This window comes from Strigops habroptila, chromosome 10, assembly GCF_004027225.2.
Source record: "Strigops habroptila isolate Jane chromosome 10, bStrHab1.2.pri, whole genome shotgun sequence".
Lineage (NCBI taxonomy): Eukaryota > Metazoa > Chordata > Aves > Psittaciformes > Psittacidae > Strigops > Strigops habroptila.
The window spans coordinates 35,844,230-35,869,627 of NC_046359.1; the positions used below are offsets into that span (position 1 = coordinate 35,844,230).

Genomic DNA, 25,398 nt, shown 5'->3' on the forward strand with positions numbered 1-25,398 from the left:
GAAATTTTTTTCATATTTCATATTTCATATTCATGAGAACAATCAGCCATTGGAATGGATCTCCCCAGGGAAGTGATGGATTCCTCAACATTGGATACTTCTAAGATTCAGCTGGACAGGGTGCTGGGACATCTTTTCTAGACTGTCTTTTTGTAAAGAAAGGTTAGACCAGATGGTCCTTTAGGTCCCTTCCAACCTGGGATTCCATGATTCTGTGATAAATTTAATGACTAATTCTTGCTGTTTAAGGCAAATTATCTCCTCTAAGCCCCATGTGCTTCTGGTGGCCTTGATTTGTATAAATTAGGATTATTTTTTAATATATATATGTAGTTCAAAGAGCTTGAAATAGGCTGCAGCAACCTGTAGCACTACTGGGCTACCGTCTGTCAAAGCTACAATTTTACTTCTTTATTTTTAGTAGCAGAAAACCAGGGCTTTGAGCTTTACAAGTATCTTACTGTACACTCCTCCTCAGATATTTCCTGAGCAAATTTGAGGAAACCAAACCTGGTGGGGGTCTCTTTCTTCCACACTGCTAAACAATGGTTTGTCACAGATGGAAATAGACAATTTTCTCAAGAAGGGAGCCCAAGCATGAGCTGAAGTATATGTGTTTTGATGGACTGGGTTGGGGACCAAGGTGCAGAGCTATTTGACAGTGCAATTGTTCTCTAACTGAATTAGGGAAACCTGGGTTTTATATCCATTTCTGTTCACTTGGCCAAATGACTCCGACCCATTTTAAATTGGAGGATACCACTCATCTTTTGTAAAGTTCTTTAAGATTTAGTCTTGATTAAATAATATTTGGGCATAAAAGATGTCATATTGGAAAATATTTGTCCTCTAGGACAGCCAGCATTTCTAACCTCTGGGTATATCATACAATGCTCCTTGTCTCTTTCAGGAACTTGAGCTCCCGATGCTGAAAGTGGCAGCAACAGAGGTGGTGTCTGGAGTGTCAGGGGAATCTGAGCAGAAACTGAGAGAACTGTTTGAGCAGGCTGTGGTGAGACACCCCTTGGAAATAACACTGAATTGTTTGTCCTTTTCTTTGTAAAGATTCATACTTTGTTGCTGTGGTATGAATTTGAGTGAAGATTAGTGAGTGAATCTTTATACTGCTGCACACAAGTCATAGTGTCTCCCCTTCTGTGACTAGAATTCCATTGTACTGCCATGCTGTCATAGAGCACAAAGATGACTGTTCTGAAATCTTGACAAAAGGATAGTTCATCCTAGCAATATAAAGAGAGCATCATAAATTATTTACCTATTTGGAGCTGCTTGGCTTGATACATAAAAATAGGGAAGAGCAGTTCACTGTACTCTTTTATGACAACTTTTTTTGCTGTTTTTATCTGGCATGGGATTCGAATGAATGTGAGAGACTTAAGACTTGGGGGTTTAGGTATAAAGTAAGAAATTTGGGACAAATATAATAAGAGAACAAATCAAATTACAGTTGAAATCTTGCTTTGTTGCGATTTCCAGACTCAGTAAGAAGCAAAGAGAACCAGCCAGGTTAAAACATTGAAACATTTAATATGTGGCTAATGTTTTATTTCATGACGACAGTTTTGTGTTCCTGACCTCTGAGAATGTTCTGGTTTTCCAACTTTATTCCATTTTTCTACTCTCCCCTACAACTGTAGATAGGTGTTAGGGTACGTTCCTGTAAAAGAGAATGCTAAGCAAAGCTAAACTGCTTATTGTGAAGCTGTTAGATTATCATGTTTCCGGTTCAAACTGCATTTTAATTTTAGAAAGCCTTGTTAAGATGTTTCTTAGAATAAAATTAAATAAGTGATTGCACAGATTTCTTAGAAATTCTTTTGTGCATACATGGAGGGGAGGTTGCTATAAAAGTTATTTTTTAAGCAACTAAATATATTGCATAAAAGATGTTTAAAAACGTTGCCTTATAGTCTCTCACATTCACTTAAGTAGCTTTTCCACTTAGCTTTTGTACCAATTTTTGTGCGGGGAACAAAGCTATAGTTCCACATTATGTATGTACTGTAGAATCTTTATATCTTAGTGGAATTTTTTCCCTGTCAAAGTGGAAAAGTGAATGACGACTAGATGGCGCAGTTGCTACTCGACAACACTGAATGCATGGATCTCAAATACTATTGTTTTATATGGGACTATTTTTGAAGATGATTCTAGCGTTTTCCTTAAGCATTCCTTTGCCCTACTAGTGCTTTTTGAGAGTATTAATAATCTTATGTCTGTTAAACACTGTTCTTTTCTGTTAGTTGCCCTAATTATTCTTCCATGTAAGTGTTGGCTTTTTATGAACGTGAAGTACACGGAATTTTAGAACATTTGTAGGAGTTGCTCATTTCTCATTTTTACTCTTTGAACATGGTCAGGCTCTGTAGTAATCTGGAAGCTGGCAGATCATTCTTCATGACCATCTACTGCTCCTTTTGTTTCATGACGTATGTCAGTAATACTAGCTCTTGAAATTCCACAGCTCTAATGTCACTAACAAAACAAACAAAAACCAAACCAGACCTTTCTTGTCTGATTTTCTTTTCTGGACTTAAGCAAGTAAGCAGTCACAGTGGAGTATTTATAGAAAGCATAAAGCAGCATAGAGGCATGTTTAAATTTTAAACAATATGTAGTCACATTTTGAATCTCATGCCTTAATTATTTCATAGGCTCAGCTCAGCACAGTTTCATAGTCTGGTGGCTCTCCAGATAATCAATAAGAACAGCAGAATTGTTCCAGGACAGGCTCATTGTGCAGCAGACTTACAGTCATATGTAGAACATAGAAAATCTGAATAATTTCCTTCTCTCTTGTAATACACTATATACTTTTGTAACTATTAATACTTCTTGTTCCTAGTCCAGTGCACCATGTGTCCTTTTCATTGACGAGATTGATGCCATCACCCCAAAAAGAGAGGTTGCATCGAAGGACATGGAGCGGAGAATTGTCGCTCAGTTCCTAACTTGTATGGATGGTGAGTTTCAGGAACATCTGTACTAAGCTAAACCTTCTGATGATCAGGCCCACTGCTTTCCTTCAGTGGTGACTTGTGGTTGCTTTAGTGGAGAGAGTGGGAATAATTTTTCATGTTTTGGCACAGTCTACCTGGGGGTTGGTGGGAAGATTCCAATTAATTTGAGAGAATGTTACTATCTTCTTTTCACAGTGGTCTGTACAGTATTATAAAAGCCTGTCTGTTGGACAGACAGATATAATGGGAAAATGTGTCAAATGTCATTTGAAATGCTTAGTTTTGCTTGATCGTGCATTCTAGGTAGTGGAAATAAGGATGAACAGCGGTTTAGGATGCCTGTTGGTTGGTTTCTCTCTGCTGTTCTGGGTATTAATGTGTGCTGCAGAAACAGAATCCCGCAGATATCAGGACAAAGTTGAGACAGTGGGTATGAGTACTAACTTCCTTCCTTCCTTCCTTTAGACTTGAATAACGTGGCTGCGACTACCCAGGTCCTTGTTATTGGAGCAACTAACAGGCCTGACTCACTGGACCCTGCACTGAGGCGAGCTGGGAGATTTGATCGGGAAATTCGCTTAGGGATCCCAGATGAAGCAGCAAGAGAAAAGTATGTGTTAGAAAGTTTAAGCTTCTTTTTGATTAATTAATAAATAAGGAAGTAATGTGTAAGTTAACATAAAAATTCAGGAAAAGTATTGTGTTTAGTCCTGTTTGTGCCTGCACACACTTGTGGATCAGCACACATGGAAAAGTGCAGAAGACATTAAGTATGCATCTATTCTTTGTCTTGGTAGCTGCGACTATATTTGGGGTGGTTTCATTTCTTGTGGGCAGTTGTTAATGGGTTTTCAAGTGCCTTAACAGTATAAAGAGTGGAATTAAATATATCTTTCCTGTTGTTCAGAAGGTTAACATTCTGGTTTTAGTGCTCCTATGTAACTATTAAATTAGGAACATGCATTAAGTATAGCCCCTTTGTTACCCCTCTCAAGCACATACCTTAAGCAACAGGCCTAGGTTCTTCCATTCCATTTGTTGTAGAAATACACCGGTCCAGGCATTAAGCTGAGCTGCAGTCATCCTGTTTTGTAACTGGCCCCTTTATACTCCAAAGATTTGTGACCATCAGACCAGATGGAAAAACCAAAACAAAACAAAAACCCCACAACTTTTGCTTTTCTGAATTAAAAAGGAACTGCTACTCATTTCCACAACAGCAGAAAACACAGGAAGGGAAATGCGAAAACAGCTGTGGCTTATCTTAGTTATGTGAAGGAAAGAAAGGTTAAAGGGTAAGTTCCTTCTAGCTCGACTAACCTTATTTCTAGGTTAACAAAGCAAACTATTCTGTTTGCAGTATTGCTCACTTTGTGTTGTCAACACTACTGGCTGTTATTCCACCCTTTTCTTCTTTCCCTCCACCCCACCCCTAAAGCCTGTAGTAATTATGTTCCTCTTGGTTGCAGGAATACATGCAAGTGGTTAGAAGTAGAACTAAAGAATTTACTGTTGAGAGTTCTCATTCTGATATTTCTTTGGTTTATGTTAAAAAGATGATGCTCAATATGATATTCCCAGAAACAGCACTGCTTCAAAGGATAGGAGTTGTGAATGGGAAAGCCATCATAGTGTGTAAAGATCTTTCACGAGTCAGTCTTGCTCGTTCATGTAATTGTTTTGTACAGTTGTTTGTGTTTCTGGAGGTGTAGGCTTACAGGAACTGTTGATTTTATGTTCTCTTTTAAATTGCCATTCCTCCCCCAGCTTTACTGTTTGTTTTGGCTTTGGGCTGGTTTCTCCTGGGGTGCTTTGTTCCTTTTTTTGAAAAATAAAAGGGTCATATAGAAGCAGAAGTCCTTATGGTGTGTTGGTTTACCATGTAATAAAGTCTTGCTGAAGGTGTCATTTGAACCGCCTAGTTGTGGTTCTACTGCCTTAGGGGAGTAGAGTAGGATGAGGAGCAGAACCCGGAGATCTTGCTTTACTTGTGTTTTCTTGTGCATGTATGAAGCACATGAAGGAAAACAATACATGTAGGGGACAGATTCGGAATGAGCCATTTACAGTTCTTAACACTTTACACTCTGAGTAACTTGCTTTGCTACAGATGTTGTCAGACAGGTTGAAAAAGTCTTGAGAACTAAGCCAATGTCACTAATAGAGATTTAAATGAGAGACTATGGAAATTATTAGTGGGGGAAATATCTGTTATTATTAGTGGGGGAGGCAAACAGATGAAAAGTATTATAATTTAAGACTTGAATAGTTTAATAACTTGTTCTTTTCAGAACTTTTCTGTAGCTACATTACTTGATCTGCAAATAATTTAAACTAGTTTTCATTGGAACTAGAAAGTACATTAATGATGTTCTTTGGTTTGTGCTGCCTTTTTAGAATATTTTCCCAATGAAGTGATGTTTTGCTGTTTTAAACAAGCTGATTTGATCCCTCTGCTCAGAGTTCTTCAGCGCCAGTATTTGTGTGGTGACATTGGCTTTTGTCTTTGTTTTTGGCTATTCGTGTAGTTTTCAGTTGTCCTTGGCTTAGAAGAACAGCAGGAAGACTTGGTGGACCTTGAAAAAGGTCCACCTTTTTTTAAAGCTTTTTTTTAGAGCTTGGGCCTTGATACAGAGTGAAAAAACTCCCATTAAAAAAGCTTGCAGCATGGCATTTCATTGTTAGTTACCTAGAGCTGTTTTGTGTTAGTGCTGGAACTGCATAGGTAGGTGTAACTTCAGCTTTTGAATCAGGATGAGGTAACACATGAGGTGTACACATAAACTGTTGAAAATGCCTGTTGGAAATTTTATGGGGGACACAGGAAATATCTGCAGTTATATTCAGCTGACAATGGTAGAGGAAAGATACTGAAGATTAAAAGACAGAGCTCCTCAGGCAGTCTGATTCCATTTGTTCTTTGCAGAATAGTTTGTTTTGGATGTTCTTTGATAAATAAATAAATCTGGTATGGAACAGACAATGCAGACTAAGGTTGTTGCGAATACAAGGTTGAATACCTCAATGGATAACTTACGTGTGTGCCTGTGGTACACTCTGAGATCTACTCTGTCAATTTAGAATCATAAACCAAGGTTTAAAGAACCTCTAATGTTAAGATTCACCAAAACCAGCTTTTACCCACTGATTGACATAATTGGTTGATGCTGGTTTTTGTTAAAGAACTGAAAAGAAATACATAGTATGGGTTTGTAGGTTTCAGTGTTGGTAAGTTTCTAGTTGAGTGAAAATTGTTCCCACTGTACTACTTCATGTGGACTGAGAGAGACCATAAATCAATGCTGTTTGTTTTCACATGAAGATTAAAAAAGCCACAGATTCATCTTTATTGTGTTGTGCTTTTTCTCCCTACTTGCTCAGAATTCTTCGGACTTTGTGTCGAAAACTTAAGCTCCCAGAATCCTTTGAATTTCATCACTTAGCACGGCTGACTCCGGGTTATGTAGGTGCTGATCTGATGGCACTTTGTCGTGAGGCAGCTATGTGCACAGTCAACAGGGTCCTGATCAAATCTGAGCAACAGCAAAGGAAACACATACATGTTGGAGGAAATTCAGCTGAAGAAAGCATGGGAATAGAAACAGACATCTTGGTGGAAGAGGATGCCAAACAACTAGAACTTCCTCCTAAGGTATTTGTTCATTGAAGCATGTACCTCTTAAGGTATAAATCTAAAGGCATAACATAAATCTTAAGAATTGAGCCATTTTGTAGTTGGGAAAGTCATTGCTCATAAATCCTTAAACATCTATGGCAAATGTAATACTAAATTTAGATTTAGAAATAGCAGCTCTTAAGCCAGAAGCTTTCCTCCTAATGAGCCATATAATGGGTCTGAATAAGTGGCTTCCAAAACCTACACCTTCTAAAGACAGTGTTAATGTTTTATGTCAGGTGTGGTCTTTCCCATGGATTTTTCATTGTTGTTGTTGGTTGTGTTGTGTTGTTTTGTTTTCTAGCAGACCAGAGGTTAAAATAGTGGCTATATCTGTCTTCAGAAGTAACAGAATGTTGAGAATATCAGATGTGCACTGAGGGTTTTTTTAAGCTGTTTTCTGTGCCCTCCGTGTAATATCTATTATGATGCCTGGGGCTCTTCCCTGACCTGGTATAGTTACAGTTAGCCAAAAATAGGAAGTATTTATGCAGTCTACGTTTTTCCCTGCAGCTATGTGATTACTTGTGGTAAATCACATGTGGCATCTAGTACCTATAGCAGGTTTGAGGGAGAGGTATATATATCCAGTAGAAAAGTTGAGTTAGCCAATGTGGCTTGAGAAGGTATCTGTTAATGTGCAGCACAGCTGGAACTCTATGGCAGAAAACAACATTTCCAGTGCCAGAATTATTCTGTGGCCCAAGTAGCATGCTGTGGTCAGTGAACCAGACCATCTTTATTTAGAAGTTCTTGGCCCTACTTCTCAAAATTTGAAGCATGTGCCTTCATTACATGTAGGCTTCCTAAAGATTTGTTTGGAGAACGAAAATAAAGTGGTTTTAAATCCACGTTCTACTCAGATTGTGGTTTTAGAAGGACTGTCAAAGAAAACTGCTATTTGTCAGTAAGAAAAACCAGTGTAAAAAACCATAGTAAGCTTTTGTATTAGAATAACATAATCACACTGCAATAACTCCCAGTGTTTTCTGGGGCCTGACGTAGCCAAAAGCAAGCAGGAAGGGGCAGGTAGTTGCAGCTTTTATCAACATCACCATGATCAAAGGGGTTATTGAGGATGAGGAAGTCTAATCCTAACAGAGCCATATTTTGATAGCTGGCAGGAGGTCGACATAGTCTAATACAGGGCATTGTCATTAAAACCATTATATTATGTTTATAATGGGAAAATAAACATACAAAGCCTTTAAAAATCATTCACACAATTCAAGTAAACAAACCCAGTGGTCTTGGCTATTTCAGAGTTTCTTATAATGGTTCTGTTAAGGAGAGAGAGCTTAAAAGGATTATTGGGCACTATGAAGACTTCTATTTCTTTGTGGTCAGTTGTAGAGCTATCTTAGTTGCAACAAATAGGAAGAGAGACATTACCCATATACTGCTGTAGGAAAAATGTGGAAACTTAACAGGGTTTTCTTACTGTTTTTCTCCTTCTATCTTATAAATGAAAACCCTGGTATAGTTTTCTTGTGGTGCAGTATCAGTTAGCTTCAGTACAGCCTTTCTGTGTGAGAACTGGGATGGATTTGTTGTGCAACTATAAAGTTCTTTGATCAAGTATTTTCTCAGTTTCCTCAATAAGGAACCAACTGGGGAAACTGGAATGTACCTGCCTGGGGCACTGTGGTCTGCAAGATGGGACAGCATTGAAAAGCATTACCCCATGTCTCTATTCCATTTGCCCAGACTTTATCAGGGCCTTATTACAAAACCAGGCCTAATCAGACTTGAGGAAATGAGTTGATGATTTGAAATCAGATTACGTTAAATAGAAGTGCATGATCTAAAAGTGTCTGTTAAGAGTTTTAAAGGTTTATATGTAACTGAATATTTTGCAAATTGTTGGAATTGTGCTGTTCAGCAGAGTTGTTTGCTTTCTCTGGAGAACAATTTGTTATTAAAACCAGAATTAATACATATAATAGATGTTTTGGAAATTTCAGCATGGAAAGAACTTTTTCCTAATCAGCGTGGGAGAAGCAGCAGGAAGAATTTGAAGACAAAATACATGTGCTAGCTCTGTTTCTGTAGTATCTAAATCAAGACTGTAGTCTGTCAGCTCAGTGCTTTCACAAGTCTTATGTGTACATAGTGCTTTCCTAGAACATTTTTATCATTAATGTTAATTTTTAATGTTGTTTTACATATTTTATATGTATCATACATAATTATAATAATTAATATTACAGTTGAAGAAAGTATTGCTTTGAAAAAGCTCTTAAACAGTGGTTCATAAAATCTAATCCAGTGCATAACCTTATTCTTTCCCTTTCCAGGATGAACTGCAGAGGCTTTTGGATTTGCTGAAGAAGCAAGACCCCTTGCCCGAGGAGCAGCTGCAGAAGCTGTGCATTGAGATGAATGATTTTATTGTTGCACTGTCATCTGTGCAACCCTCTGCCAAGAGAGAAGGCTTTGTCACAATTCCTGATGTGACATGGGCAGATATCGGAGCCCTGGAGGATGTTCGGGAGGAGCTGACTATGGCAATATTGGTATATCTTAACCTTTCTTTCAAAGATTCTGTTTTTGCACTTCCCTCTATGTAGGAAATAAAACTATGCTTGTTTGGTTTTTAAGATTATTGAAGGTATAATGTGCTTCCCATGAGTTCTAATATGCTAAAACCTAGGAATTTTGCAACATCTTCATTTGTCAGACTCCTCTAATTCGCTTTCAAATTTGATATGAGTCTGGTACATGTATTTAACCTTTCACTTACTGAAAACTGAAAGCATCAATACAATATGTTCTTTATTACTGAATCTCAAGTATTCTATGATTTTTGTACCAATAACCTTAGTTATGCAACTGCCACGCAAAGAATTGGAGACAACTTAGGTGAAGGTTAGCAGTCTCGCTGCCAGTCAGAGGGCATCTTAATACTAACACCATAGGATGAGAACTTAGATAAGGAAAATCTTTGCTTCTCAGTAATGATACAAGATAATAAGATGCTGATTGACTGTTTAATCTTTTAGCCTATAAAAAATTGGAATAAAAGAACTTGCTTATGAAGGATTTTTAATCCAGCTGTAACTGAAATGAAAAATTCCATGTTAGCTGTTTGTCATGATGATGATTTCTTTTCCAGGCACCTGTGCGAAACCCAGAGCAGTTTAAAGCTTTGGGCCTGACTACTCCAGCTGGTGTGCTCCTTGCAGGGCCTCCTGGATGTGGCAAAACGCTGTTAGCTAAGGTAATACATTTTCTAAACCTAGAATCATAGAAACAACTAGGTTGGAAAAGACCTTCAAGATCCTCAAGTCTAACCATTCCTGCCAAGTCCACCACTAAACCATGTCACTAAGGGCCTCATCTACACAGTGTGTGAACACTTCCTGGGATGGTGACTCCACCACTGCCCTGGGCAGCCTGTTCCAATGGGTTTAAAAATACTGGAGAATCTTCTTGAAGTGGATGGTTTTTGTAGGAATGACTGAGTCTGCATGGTACTGCCAGAAATTGGGTTTCTGCACCACTTCTCATCAGAAAATTAAATTTGGGCCTCTGTGCTAAAGTTACGTGATCTTCTTGTCATAAAGTTACAATTTTGCTTGAATTGAGAGAGAATTACTGCAAAATTTGCAGGAATTAAGTTGGTGAAGAAGAAAGCAGCAAAAATGGGAAGAAACTCTTACTGGATAACCACTTCTATGGACTATTTCACTATTACTAAATTATATATTTGGAAGTAGTCTACACTCCATTATATTTATGTATTTTTGTTTATTATATTCCTTCTCCTTGGAGCATTTCTCTTCTTATTGCCTCCCCGTGTAGATGCAGATAATCATTCCAGATTGTCACTCATCTTTGTCTTCAAATGCACCTATGTACTTGAATATCTCTTTAACTCCCACTAACTACTGAGATTTCTTCAGCCAATATGGGGGAGGACAATGGGGTGTGAATCTGGAACGCTGCCTCATTAAAGAGAGAGAACACCTTGCTAAATTCCCCACCCCCTTCCCACTTTTCATTGCATAGAAGTATACTTTGTACTGTTTTCTGTATTTTACAAACAACTGATAACTATGATAATTCCTTTGTTTATTGCTTCATGGACAGAACCAAAGAAAACATGAAAAATGTGTGGTTTATATATACACATCTGTCTTTTTCTGTCCAATAGGCCGTGGCAAATGAGTCTGGGCTGAACTTTATATCCGTGAAAGGCCCCGAACTGCTAAATATGGTAGGCATTAATCATTGTGCTTTTGTTATTTATGGAATTCTTGTCCAAAGCGTGGGGCAAGCAAAGTTCCTGGTAATTACACAACTGACACTGGTGCAACTCAGGTTGCCTTATCTAACCCCTACTTAAAGTCTTTGGCTTTTTCCTTTACACATGAACAACTTCACTGCTATCTGGGTAGATTAAGTATGTATTTTGGTTTAAATTACATGGCAGATGGAGCCTTCTTGATTGAAGTAGGATTTCTAAATGACCAACTACATGAATCATTGCTTTATGTAGATCAGGAAAAAGAACAAAAGTTCAAATCTACAGTGAGAACAGCTGATGATCAGTAACTTTTCCATTCCGTACCACCAGCCCCCCCATCTTCAAACAACTACTGTATGAACTTCAGATGTTCATTGTGTTCAGATTGCTCACTGGGTTGGTTTGAGAACAATTGAAGAACAACAGGGCCTTTAATGAAGATTGTATTTGTGGATCATAGAATCATTTACGTTGGAGAAGACCTTTGAGATCATCAAGTTGAACAGTTAACCTAGCACTGACTGCCAAGTCCACCACTAAACCATGTCCCTAAGTGCCACATCTACATGTCATTTAAATACCTCCAGAGATGGTCACTCCACCACTTCTCTGGGCAGCCTCTTCCAATCATAGAATCATAGAACGGTTTGGGTTGGAAAGGACCTTAAGATCATCTAGTTCCAACCCCCTGCCATGGGCAGGAACACCTCACACTAGGCAATGTTTAACAACCCTTTCTGTGAAGAAATTTTTCCCAATATCCAATCTAAACCTCCCCTGGTGCAACTTGAGGCCATTTCCTCTTGTCTTACAGCTTGTTACTTGGGGAGAAGAGACTGACCCCCATGTCACTACAAACCTCTTGTCAGGAGCTGATTTGTAGAGGCTCTCCCCTGAGCCTCCTTTTCTCCAGGCTAAGCAACTCAGTTCCCTCAGCTGTTCCTTATCAGACTTGTGCTCCAGGCCCATCACCAGCTTCATTGCTGAACTTTGGACATGCTTCAGCTCCTCAATGTCTCACCTCTCCAGTGAGGTGCCCAAAACTGAACACAGTATTCGAGGTACGGCCTCAACAGTGCCGATTACAGGGGGACTGTGACTTCCCTAGTTGGCCACACAGTTCTCATCAGCAGATTCATGGCAAGTTGGATTTATTCCCCAAAAAGTAAAACAGTAAAAAGTTTAAACTCTGAATGTACTGCAAACTGTCAGAAGTGAGCGAGTGACAAGTAGTTCCTATGTAAATCATGATCAGTAAGGACACAGTAACAGACTGTTACCAGAAGTAAACTGCTTAGCAGGTTGCACTTGTCCCTTGCGAAGCACCTCGAATACTGTTTAAAACTGATCTTTTAAAATTGATTTTGTTTCTAAAAATTGAAATTGTTTCAGTGTGATTTGTCATTTGTTTTAGTATGTTGGTGAAAGCGAACGTGCTGTACGTCAGGTATTCCAGCGTGCCAGGAATTCAGCCCCCTGTGTTATATTCTTTGATGAAGTTGATGCTTTGTGCCCTCGGAGGTCTGACCGTGAAGTGAGTCTGTTGTAAAATATCTCCTAAGTAAATTATCTCACTTGCAGGTTTTGTGGCATTGTACTAGCAACATAAGGAGCAGGAAGGGTGCTACGTTCTGTATCTCCCAAGAAAAACAATCCAAGAGGCTTTCTCATATTTGAGGCAAAATATGTTGGTCAAATATTATAAAGCTTAATTCTTTTAGTATGCATATATAGAAAAAAATTACCCAGAGAATGTGTGTATATCTAGCAAGTTGGCTGTGTAGAGCAGGAGGAAAAGATGAAGGAGTGCAGTTCAATATCATGTTTCATTTATGGCCCCATCTGATACCTGTATGCAACTGTAATGCTTGCGTGAAGCATGTGTTTATTTGAACAACGTGAACTGGGTCATGAAAATACCTGAGGCAGGAGCATAAGTGGAATGCATTAGATTTCAGAGCTATTCCGCCCATGAGGTTTTCTCTCTCTGTTAAGCACTCAAACCGTATTAGTAGAATTTAATTTAATTAGAATTTAATGCCAAGATTATAATATTGAAATCCAGAATAGAGCTACATTGTAGGTGTGGAAAAGAAACTTTGAGTAGTATTTCAGGACAGGGAGCTAGCAGAGATTTTGTTTTTTTTGCTTTGAAATACTCATATTCCCACTATTTTCTCTATTTTGTTGACAAATGTCTCCTTTTAAAGTCAGGAGCCAGTGTCCGAGTAGTTAACCAGTTACTCACAGAGATGGATGGTCTGGAGAATCGTCAGCAGGTTTTCATTATGGCTGCCACAAACAGGCCAGGTAAGGACCCAAATATCATAAACAAGAGCAATCAGACCTCTCAGGTTCTCTTCTAATGAAATCATGTGTTCTTACATATTTCAATTCTGCAACTAACCTTGTTCTGTCCTTAAAATTACAGTGTCTCCTCAAATCCAAACCTTTCCTGATCAATTAATCTGTTCCACATTCTTAGAACAGTGTAAGATGAAGCAACCGCTCTAAACTGTGTCTTAATTAGCACCTGATACCATTGCTGTGAAATGCTTTGAAAGACTTTTGGCTGAACTGGACTTTGGATTATCTTCTTGAAACATGAAAGAACAAAAGAGAACTAAAACATGAATCAGATATTTTTTGCTGCTTAAATTGATATTTTTTTTACCCGATACAACCTTACAGTCTGTTGTTGTTTTAATTTTTGTTTGCCTTGAGGGACCTGTCTCATGTTAAATCATTTTCCCTTTTGCTTATCTTTTGCTTCTTGGGCTTTATGTTCTGAACTTGGTTTCCTCTTGAGTTCTTTTCATCATGACAGACTATCAAACCTTCTACAGGGTGAAGTATGAGCAGTAGATGCTTAAATCTTTATCTGTTGTAGAAATTCTTTGATTTAAAGGGGTAGGTTTTCTTGGCATGAACTTGATGATTCTGACCTATCTAATCCAGTATAGAAAAGAGAATAACATTATGCAGTGTAGCACATCTATATATAGATACAGTTGGATGAATCAAGTGTGTTAGTACTTCATGTCATCAGGTTGCCTTAGGAAGGAGATCTCTTGCTAAATTAGTCATGCTAGTGCAAGTATTTATATCAAGCAGCCCTATTTGTTAGTGTTTCTCAAGGGCTTCATATCTAATTGCTGGTGACAGTAAACTCATCATTATCTCTGACTGGTAGCTTGAGATGTGAATTCCAACACTTAGGAAGTAGAGGAATCATCCAGCTTGATTTCCTGCAGTGCCACCTCAGGGGTACCGCAGGTATACATGGGGTGAATACTTTTAGGGCCAGTGTGTGTATGTGGCACTGTTCTGAGCTAATGACTCCTCTTGTAGAGGCAGCTGAATGCAAGTAGTTTAGTAGCTCTAACAGGGCCAGTTTAGAGTAAATGTTCCTCAGATGTTAATTTCAAGAGATGAAAACTTGTGTGTAGATCAGCAGGTTAAACTAATATTTGGAGGAAGCTGAAGGAATTTTGTAAGGCATGAACTCAGCGATGTATTACTAGCCAGTGACATTGACGATAAAAGTGAATTTCAGGTTAAAATGGCAAACATAAAGAAAATTCAAAGGCAGGGATAACAAATCTGATAACCAAATGGAAGTGTATAAATGTGTCTACAAATTCTGTAAATGGAACTGAATTCTATCCTGATAAAGGAGTTGTTTTGCCAACACGATAAAACAGCAGAGCTTGGCACATCCAGCCTTTGCCAGATGAGGCAATTATCTATGCATTTTGGATAGGATGGATCTCTTGCTTCAGCAGGCTATCAGCTGTGAATTAACACCTTGGATAGGTTTAGACTACAAACTTCTGCTGTGATATCTGCATTGTGAAGAATCATATGTTCCAGTTGATGCAGCTTTTATCAAAACAACTTTTACTGATGCTGTGGTTAAATTGGGGAAACCAATTTTCTTTTGTGCAGTTTATTCACCATTTATGGGGCTTAAGAAGAGGCAGTGTTCACCAAATTAAATTCTACTAGTATGGTTTGGGTGCCTAATAGGAGCACACTGCAGATAAAGAGAACTGTATGCTGATAAAGCACTCTTACCACCTTAAGAAAAAAATGCTCAGGCAGAGACCTGAAGGAGAACCATTGCTTATACTGACTAGTATATTTAAATGAATCCCACAAACAATAAAAGTTGTGGTGTCTGAAAAGCTCTTTTGCTTAAAGTCTGACGTTGTGAAAGATTTTTCTGTCATAGTTATGTGGGATAGAGGTGCTGGGGGGGGTGTTGTATAATATAAATCTAAATAATATATGTCCCAGCAGAACTTCCTGAAACCTTCCATTGGATCTGTATTGTGAAGTGCAAGATCTCATCTTTTTTTTTAATCCATGTTAATGGGAGAGAAAATGGTTTTTCAAGCTGCTTCTTTTTTAGTGTGGTTACATGCATGTTAGCTTTTATAGTTGGTTGCTGATACTGTTCATGACAGTGTATGTTGGTCAGCATTGTAGTCTCCGAGACCATCATGCCACAAGAAGAGCCTTCTCTCATAAAGTTATCATTATTGTTATTAAGAATAACAGTACTAGCAGTAGGGTAGCAGTTTTGACATCAAGGTGTGTTCCTGGCACAGTTATTCCAGGGAGGTGTTAGTGCCTGTGACAAAGAATTAGTGTGACATGGTGGTGGTTTATATACTCCATGGCTGAAGACTACCAAATTCTTTCTTTATAATGGCTTTTAAGGACTTGGAACACTCTAATTTCCATCTTTCCAAAAGGACAGGCACAATAGATTGGTACCTCTGTTTACCACATAAAATCTGCAAGTGGTAATTCTTACTCTGGCAGGGCTGAGACAAGCCTTTGATCTGCCCTAAAAAGTAGGATATTTGAATGTTTTTTGCACTTCCTCGGTGACTTTGAAAGTCCTCTGTGGACCTTTCTTGACTACTGCTAAATTAGCAGGGATGCAGTATTCCCAACTCAATCTCTTACCACCTAAATGCAGAACCGGTGTTGAACTTTGGAGAGGATTAAACTTTCAAAGCACTCAATGTCATTAAAAAGAGAAAGGAAAAAAAAAAAGACAGAAATGTCATGTTCTGTTAGAAACTTTAAGGGTCAGAAAATTATATTCTTTTTCAGTCTACTCCCTTCCCCAGATCCAAGACTAAGTATTTACAAAACCATCAAGCACTACTGTTAACTAAGGCCTGTAATTTCCCCCAGTTTCCTAGTTACCAGTGTGAGCTTCACTATTGGATACTGCTGCTTTCTGCTCTTTTCTTACTTTGCCAGGCTTTGGACATTTATAAACTCTTTAGAGAAATGCTGCATTTATGTGGGATCTAAGGAACTGTGTGTAACCTGAGAAAACATCAAGAAATCAGTAAAATGCTAAAAGCTGATAGTGATTTAAGTTTGATGTAAATGTTCATGCTGTCTTTGCTTTTATCCATGGTCTTTTTCTTGCAGAATTCCCCTTGTTCTGTTATCTTAGAGCATGGTCCTAGTTCCAGTGGGTTCTGCTTTTCTTTTAGCAAGTTTATGTTAGTTTTCTAGAGCCAGTCACCTGAACCACATGTTTTGAAACAGAGTAGAAAACTAATCTTCAGTCTCTGACAATAGTTCCAGTTTTGGTTTGGGGTTTTTTTGTTTGTTATGATTATATCTGTTTATACGTGTTGCGGAATTAAAGGCAAGATAAGATCTAAGAAAAGCACCTAATACGTGAGGCGTGGAACAGTTTCTTTCATAATAGCTCCATTTCACACAAATCACATTTGTGCATTTCACCAGCCCTCGAACATTATGTATCCTTAACAGTAATTTTAGGGGAGTTCGTTTGTTATGTAGGAGCAGAGTTATTAGCTGCAGAGTCCATCTGGAGTCTCAGAAAACCTTTCAGGGCTTCTAGAACCTTTCTGAGCTCCAGAATGTCACAAATATGAGGACGTGGATCTTGGATACTTCAAATCATAGAATCATATCATAGAATGGTTTGGGTTGGAAAGGGCCTTAAGATCATCCAGTTCCAACCCCCTGCCATGAGCAGGGACACCTCACACTAGACCATGTCACCCAAGGCTCTGTCCAGCCTGGCCTTGAACACTGCCAGGGATGGAGCATTCACCCTTCTTTGGGCAGCCTGTGCCAGCGCCTCAGCACCCTCACAGTAAAGAACTTCTTCCTTATAATTCTAAAAGCTGTAGTGACTACAGCAGAAGCTTGATGGGCTCAGCACAAGAGTTGTTGCTGGTGTATGCACTGAACTTTGTAAACATTGTTGACTCTTGCACAGTTAAGACATGAATAATCAACTGGAAATGAGTGTGAGACTACTAGATTTTATTATAGGACAATAGAATGTCAGGTTCTAGGGATTCATGCAAAGATACTTCCAATAGAATTTAATGAAGAGGATAACATCTTGCAGTAGTTTGGAGAGAAGTGTGGCAAACTGAAATACTACATCATTCTCTAGAGGCTAGTGCCTGTTTTAACCTTTAAAAACAAAGCAAGGAATGGATGTACTCTGTCTTCTTATGTACTTTTGCCAAATTATTTGGAATATGGTACTACTGTCTTCTAATGACATAGTCATCACCATTGACTACATCAGAAAACCAAGACAGAAAATAGACATTTCTCTTAATAGAAGTATATTCTCTCTGTGAGACAACTGCTTGGAAAAGAAGTGCTGTGTGTTAACACGTTTCCATGTTTCACTTTCAAACTTGAGAGGTAATAACAGGCTTTGAAAGAGATATCTATGATAACTACCTTAATTTCACTAGAATGTTAAATGTATCTAAAATTAGTTGACTCTCTTTGTTCAGGCAAGTTTCAAGATAATAGGTATGGAGAGAACTTTATGATTTATCAGAATGGAATGCTTTGAAATCCCTAAAAGGGGAGCATTATTCAATTCTTTTAACTAGTTTTGAAGTGCATCTAATGAGTGAGTTTGACCAGTGAGTAAATACTCATTTTCTGTGTTAATGTGACTTGAATTTTCAAGAACTTCAGGCCCAGGTTTGAGCCAGCAGAAAGAAGTGAATTGACTCGTAAGGAAGCGGGGAGTGTAGATCTGTGTTTTCAGCTTTGGTATGGTCGTCTCATTGTAAACCACCATTACTGTAACTTACTGAGTTAGTATTGAGTTGTGGTAACTCTTTGAATGTGGCCAATCTAATCACTAACATACAAATGGATGAATGCATCTTCAGACCATGTCATTAACTTGGTATCATTGTGCCATGTTCTCAGGGTGCAAAATGGAAACAGTTTATTCCATCTCAAGCTTAGTATTTTTAAAGAGCTTTTGAAACTTTAAATGGGGAAGTTCTCAGGTGCATGGTGGTGGAATGCAATCCCTATTGAGAGTGTTTGTTTTGATCGTTGTAATTGATCTGTTGAGTGAACTTTGTCATCTGACCTTAATAATGTGGCAAGACTTCCGTCCACAGGCACACGAAAACAGGAAAGTGCACTTGTGCCAAAAGCAAGATAAGGTATCATATAGCACTTGTGTAGACACACAAGTAAGATGTTTGGTTTTTTTCCTAGGACTGCCATGGCAGGGATTCTGCTTAACCCTTGTTTCATCTGGTTAAATCATAATTAAAGCCAAAGGTCTGGATTAAATTAATACATCAAGTTCTTCTTTTTTTTTTTTTTCCTCTCACCATTTGCAATAGCTGATTTTTGCCTACATAGATGCCTCTGGCCATGGTTGGTGTATCCTGGGGGAAAAAAATGCTTTTATCCAAGAAAAAGATAGTGGAGCAGGTTTTATGTATGCATCTCATTTTACCTTTTGTCCTTCAAACACAGGTGAGGGAGTAACTTGAACAAAACTGTGTATGTCTTTAAAAAGTGAATCAGGACTACACTGTGGTAGATCAGGTAGTTGGAGTCTTGACAGAGTTAAGCAAACTCTTTGCTTTAAACTCTCTTGGCTTTAAACTGTCAGAGGGTAGATTTAGATTAGACATTAGGCAGAAGTTCCTCCCTGTGAGGGTGCTGAGGCGCTGCCGCAGGGTGCCCAGAGAAGCTGTGGCTGCCCCATCCCTGGCAGTGTTCAAGGCCAGGTTGGACACAGGGGCTTGGAGCAACCTGCTCTAGTGGAAGGTGTCCCTGCCCGTGGCAGGGGGTTGGAACTGGATGAGCTTTAAGGTCCCTTTCAAACAAAATCATTCTGTGATTCTATGAAACTTCTTTCATTTGCCAAGAAGGGATAGCTGTGCTTCCATGCTACTGTTTGGGGGTTTGGCTGCTGGTTTCTTTCTTTTAAACATCTGTACAGATTAACAGCTTTAAAACATCTGTACAGATTAACAGCTTAACTTTTCCCAGTTCTTCACCTTTGATGAAGATATGAATGCATGTAGTTTGTGTGTTAGCAATGTTTTACCAAGAGAATGTAACAAACTGGAAGTGTTTTTTTCCCTTGTTATGAATTAATGTGGAATTCCTCACTCAACCATGCTAGATACGACAGTAAACCTGTTCTAGTACTATATTGCCAAAGATAGAGTTGTATTTGTGAAGAGATGAAGCTAGTATTTATGAGCCATTTTGAGAGATGCAGCTTTACTGTTCTGGGTAATAGAGGCTCCTACTGAACAGAGATGAAACTATTTGAATCAGCTATTTTAATGCTCAGTGCTTCAAATAATGGCCCAAATTTTGCCTTCTCTGAATCTCGATACAAGTATGGATATATTGCTTCTCATGTGTGCACTTTCCTGAGGTTGTATCTCATTTCTGGATACTGTTTTCTCTTTTCTCCTTCCCTAAGATATAATTGACCCAGCTATCCTGCGCCCTGGGAGACTGGATAAAACACTTTATGTGGGTTTGCCACCACCTGAAGATCGACTTGCGATTTTAAAGACCATCACCAAAGTGAGTATTTGGAAATAAATCCTTATCTCGAAGCTTGGTGGAATGATTTCAGAGAAATTAAATTTTACAGGGAATTGCAGGCTCCTGTCTCATGAAATAATTTCAAATATCACGAGGTCATAAAAATAAACCATCAGTTACATCTGCTGTTAAAATTGCTCGGAGCTGATAAATCTTGAGTAAAGCAAACCTGTTAAACATAGAAGCTGCTGCCTTTATAGTTACAATTTGAACAGTTTTAATTAAAAGATTCCTATCTGTGTGAGTAATGGGCGTAGAAGCGTTTTGCAAACCTTTTTGGGGGGGTTCCACATGTTCACCAGGATGATTCACAAGCTCCAGCTGAATGTGCTCAACAGCGATTGTGCCACTTAATTGTCTTCAAGATTAAAGGAATCTTGTGATGATAAAGGTCATAGGTCAAAGTAAATGTGAAAATGTAAGAAGTCGTGGGTCCTCCCTGTGGTTAATGGCACGTTCTGCCACTTCAGAGATGTGGATTATAGAATTCTAAAGAAGTTCTTTACTGTGAGGGTGCTGAGGCGCTGGCACAGGCTGCCCAAAGGAGTTGTGAATGCTCCATCCCTGGCAGTGTTCAAGGCCAGGCTGGACAGAGCCTTGGGTGACATGGTCTAGTGTGAGGTGTCCCTGCCCATAGCAGGGGGTTGGAACTGGATGATCTTAGGGTCCTTTCCAACCCAAACCATTCTATGATTCTCTAAGTATTACAGCAGTAATCAAGGCCTTTAAAAAAGAACATGGAAATCATTATGAATTACTTGGATATTTTCTACTTTTCCCAGTAGGTCAGCAGCACTGGTTGTTAAAAGCAGGTATTTCTGATTTTATGGGTGTTTTTGTGAGCTGCACAGGAGACCAAATCTTCACTCTAAGGAAAGCTAGCACTGTGTTGTGAAATTATTTAGGAAATTTGTAAAAATGATAATCATGTAATCATAAAGTTGTGGTATAGGCAATAGTTAATCCCATAGGAGAATTCAGAAAGTGAGAACTCATTCAAGCATATTTCTTCATGCCAAAATAGTTGTTCCAAAAGTCAGATGTTAGAGTTCCCTTCATTTGCTCTATGCAGTATTTCATGGAGGACAAAATAAGTGTGGTCCTATTTACTATGTCTTATGAAAATATTTCAGTTAAAACTTCTTACAACCTTGTTCTTAAAGATGGTTGCCTTCTAAAAAACCTAAAGAGAATCTGAGTGTAACATCCCTGAATAATTTTTCAAACATACTGTAAGGAATTGTGGTTTTTATTTTACCACATTTATTTCTAAAGATAACTCAATGTGTTCTGTAAAAATTGGGTTTATGTGATTGTTCTGCCTTAATAGAAACAACTTTGTTCTTCTGGAAGAAGTGGGTAGTAAGAGTCAGTCAGTCACTAAACTGTCTAAACAGAGCTTGTGGTACAGAATCTGCTCTGGTGTTTAACATGCACGTCTTGCTCTCCTTAATTATTGCTGGAGAATCGTTGGAGATTTGTGACTGTCTGAAGTGCTCTCACTGTAATCAGTGGTGTGGGGACACAGCGCAGCAAAGCTTGGCCCAAGCCTGCCTGGGAGAGGAAGGTGGTATTAAACAAAACTGGTTTCTCTCCCATCAGTTTCAGCTGCTCAGAGTCTCACAGCCACATACCGTCACCAAAGTGCATGCATCCATGTGGGTAGGGCCAGGATCACTTGCGTGCAATACTGAGGATAACGAACTCTGTGTTGAGCTCTCCTTACTCATCTCTTGGCTTGCTCCCGACTGGCTGTGACAAATAGTTGCTAGAAGTGTTTTCTAGATTCCTTTTAAGAACCAAGCAGTTCAAAGTGTGCTTACTTCAGCTGCCGTAAATCTTGGGCGAGGTTGCTGAGATGTGTCTTTGCTCCCTCCTCCTGATAATCATATTGGCTGCAGTCTGAATGCTGGGATCGCACCAAGAGGAGTGGCCCATGGGATGTGGTAACCTTGTCGTTATCCTGTTACCAAAGCGTATTTCTGCTGACAGACCATCTTTTCTGTGGCCTTATCTGATCATGTGCCTTCTTGTGATACAGGCAGCACATTGCAGAGTGTTTACCAGCTTGGTTCCTGTGGATCCGGTCCTTGGTTATCAGGGCATGTTATTTTTGGAATGCCAGATACTTCCATGCATACTGAATTCATACCAGTCTTAATTTGGTTACAAATCTTTGTAGTGATTGAAGTGTTAAGTCTTTAATGGATTATTTTCCTCAGTTCTTAATTAAGAGACTGGCAGAAATGAGATAAAACACTCTCTGAATGAGTTTTTGTGTGTTTCTGTGTCCATTCCATGAGGAGGCTGGGGCTATTCTCCCTTTACTACTTCTGCAGTCGCCAGAGTTCTCATAAAGCTAGGGAAAGGTTTGTATTTCTAGGCTTAAGAACAAGACATAGGTTGTTATTTTCTTTATAAATATATAGGAGTTACCTACAATAGCAGCATGGAATATGGAGAGAGGAAAATATGTTAAATTAATTGAAATACCTTGATTTTGGTCAGATTTCATCCATGCATTCTAGGTAAGGAAGTTTGAGAGATCTGAGTACAGAAACACTTGCTTAAATATGTGCTCAGGGCTGGATAAAACGTTTGGTGCAGATGTGATGGTGACCGTATGCATTCCCAGAAATCCCTGAGGAACACATGCACAGGATGTAGAAACAGAATCGTTGCTGAGGGAAAACATGGATGCTTACAAAGGCAGCATGAGGAGTGGAGAAGAGAGTTAGGGGGAGGAGTAGGTTGTAAGGCAGGCAGCCAGCCTTAACATAGGTTGAAGCCTTGTTGTGAAATGGAAGAGTTCTGTTTCAGTTAACTTGTACCAATCAGGCATTTTCAAATTGCATATTAATTACGCAAGAGAAGCATGTCTTCACATGTTTGAGTTACTGGTGTTACTTACATTCCTGGAAGCTGTATCAGGCTTCTCTGGTGCACGTATTACTGAGCTTGTCTCCGGAGAAGGCAGATCAGACCACTCAAACAATGCCCAACGTATGTTGCTACTCAAAGCAATAAGTAAAACATTTCTCTTTAGCAGAGGTAGTGTCTGGCTTGCAGTCTTGTGCGATTACTACAGTATCCCATATCAAATTGTACGAGGCTTCCTTTTTTCCAGGTTAAAGTCAAGATGTTGAAACGTTTCAAGATGTTTCAAAATCAGGCTGTTTCTTTTGTCTCTTTTGGTTTGGTTCCCTGCCCCATTTCCTAACTGGTATCCTACCAAAGATTCATTCAGGATTGTTCCCATACTCAGCAATCAGTAAGGAGTGACAGCACTCTTGACTATTCTACTGTCTGTTACATATTCCAGGGGTTTAATTTGCCAGTTACTATACATCTTGGGGTTTTTTTTCTCTTGGAGGTATTGTAGGTATGTTGTATAGTAGTTAACCTGACGAAGTCAGAAAAGTTTTGCTTGAATTTGTGCAGAAATATATCAAAAAGTGTCCTTTCCTGTCTAAACTCGGGTATTGTTTGATCCTGTAGACTTCTGGAAGCTCTGTACTACCATGATACTACTTTACTGTTGTCTAAGGGTAATGGATCTCCATGCTTACAGTGTTTGATAATTTAGTTGGCTAGTTTCAAACATAATTGATAATGTTGGTCAATATTTTTTGCTGTTGGAGATGCAAAAATAATAACAAAAGAAACCACTTCTGGGAATTTTGTGGAGGAAGCAGGAATGATATGGAAGAGTAGTGTCAAAACAGTCTACAGTATGTGTAAGCTTTTATGAAATCCAGAATGGAAAACTTCTAAGTTTGAAAATATATGTCTAGAATATAAAAGATGAATTCAGTCTTCAAGGTGTTAAAATACTCAGTCTACATGCTTATTGCTTAGGTGTTTGATTTCAACACATAGTAAAAGTAGAGGAAGTTCAGCTAAACAATGGTATTGAGGTAGCCAGCTCCATAAGGCACGTCCCCATCTGGAACAGCATCAGTGTTACACTGCCCTGTGACAGGCTGGCCATCATTTTGCTGGAGAAAATCTAATCTGTTGGTGGGAAGTTTAAAATGTAGCATTACTTAATATTTCATAACGAAAGGTTTTTAAGGCTGCTTGTCCTTCTTGTGGGTTTGAGATGAAAAGCATTAATGTTTGTGGATATTTTAGGGATTTTTCAGACCTCTGTATGATTTCTGATGGATGAAACTTAATCACTTTGGGGATGGCATGTATAAGAAATAGTGGCTTCTTATCTTCCTCTTTTTATTATCTCACTCCTTCAGGATGGCACCCGGCCTCCACTAGATACTGATGTAAGCCTTGAAGAAATTGCTTACAGTCAACATTGTGATTGTTATACGTGAGTAGCTTCTAGTTTTGACTTTAATATGCAGTGCCAAAGGTCTTCTGATGTGTGATAATGTGTGCTATGTTGCTATTATTAAGACAATCTCTTAACTTTCAGGGTTTATAAGCCTTTTCCCTGACACTACTTTTCTTGCTTTCAGTTAGGCTTTTTCCCAAGGAGTCTGTAGGTGTATATGGATGCTAAAGTCTTGTTCATCTGGAATAGTCCTCTCCGTGTTGAAAATACAGATCAGCAGAGGCCTCTTGGTTTTGCTTGCGTTTATTTTCTAATCTTGCATAACCTGAGGATAAAAGAGCCCTCTACATTGTGGACCCATGTACAGTGATGGTGAAAGCAAATTTTTCAATAACCATAACCAGCGTCTGTCACAGGGTTGAAAGCAGTGTGCTTGACAAAGTAGTGAGGGCCTATTTCAACTTGTGCTTTTGGAATACCAAGGCATGTATTTTAGGAAAGCCCAGTAGCCATATGTGTCAGAATAATGTGCAGCTGCACTCTGCAAAACGTAAAAAAGCTTTAACCTATTAAATGATTTATTAATAGTTAATGATTTTCTGGAGTTCCCAGAAGTTAAAGTTTATGACACGCTGCTTCTCACAACATTGCTTTTGAATTTAAGAAAGGGAGGCTATCATCAGTAATGACTTTTAGTTTGTCATTGTTTTCGTACTTGGGAAAGATGAGTACCTTTTCTTTCTCTGTTTCACTCCATAATGAAGGCTGCAGCACTGAGTAGCTCTCATCCCTCTTTCCAGTAGTCTGAAGATGAATCTTTATGACAGGACAGCCAGTCTCTTACCATGATCTGTAGTGTCTTGCCTTTCCATATGCTATCAGCAAAAGACAAGAGGAGTTTATCCTACAATAATCTATTCTGTTTTTATCTGTAGAGGGGCAGACCTTTCCGCTCTAGTGCGTGAAGCTTCAATTTGTGCCTTAAGGCAGGAAATGGCCCTGCAGAATACTCAAAGCAAGAAAGGTAAGAAAGCTTTACAAAAATCTGTACTGAACAGGAGAAGATAAATGGACTGTCAAGTATTTAAGGTCATTCAAGACAAGCATAATGGCTGAGCCAAACAAACTGTCAGGTTCGTTTCAAGAACACATAAGCATCTTTGAAGTAATCGTAGGGGAAAGTACAGGAAAAAATGGATATGCTGCAGGTTCAGCATAATATTTTCTTCCTAAAAGAATTGAGCCTTGTAACCTTAAAGAAAACTTTATGTTAAATTGTAGTAGTATT

General features: G+C 38.8%; 1 protein-coding gene across 2 annotated transcripts in view; it reads left to right on the plus strand.

Annotated features, from left to right (window-relative positions):
• The window catches only part of NVL (nuclear VCP like), a 41,653-nt gene that overhangs the window by 9,279 nt on the left and 6,976 nt on the right, over window positions 1-25,398 (plus strand). For both annotated transcript variants that reach the window (XM_030499770.1, XM_030499771.1), the window contains 12 exons: window positions 911-1,012; window positions 2,867-2,984; window positions 3,447-3,591; window positions 6,363-6,633; window positions 8,955-9,173; window positions 9,773-9,877; window positions 10,814-10,876; window positions 12,321-12,440; window positions 13,117-13,216; window positions 19,692-19,798; window positions 24,070-24,146; window positions 25,046-25,134. In XM_030499770.1, coding sequence (XP_030355630.1) covers window positions 911-1,012; window positions 2,867-2,984; window positions 3,447-3,591; window positions 6,363-6,633; window positions 8,955-9,173; window positions 9,773-9,877; window positions 10,814-10,876; window positions 12,321-12,440; window positions 13,117-13,216; window positions 19,692-19,798; window positions 24,070-24,146; window positions 25,046-25,134 — 1,516 coding nt within the window. The remainder of the gene's footprint in view (window positions 1-910; window positions 1,013-2,866; window positions 2,985-3,446; window positions 3,592-6,362; window positions 6,634-8,954; window positions 9,174-9,772; window positions 9,878-10,813; window positions 10,877-12,320; window positions 12,441-13,116; window positions 13,217-19,691; window positions 19,799-24,069; window positions 24,147-25,045; window positions 25,135-25,398) is intronic.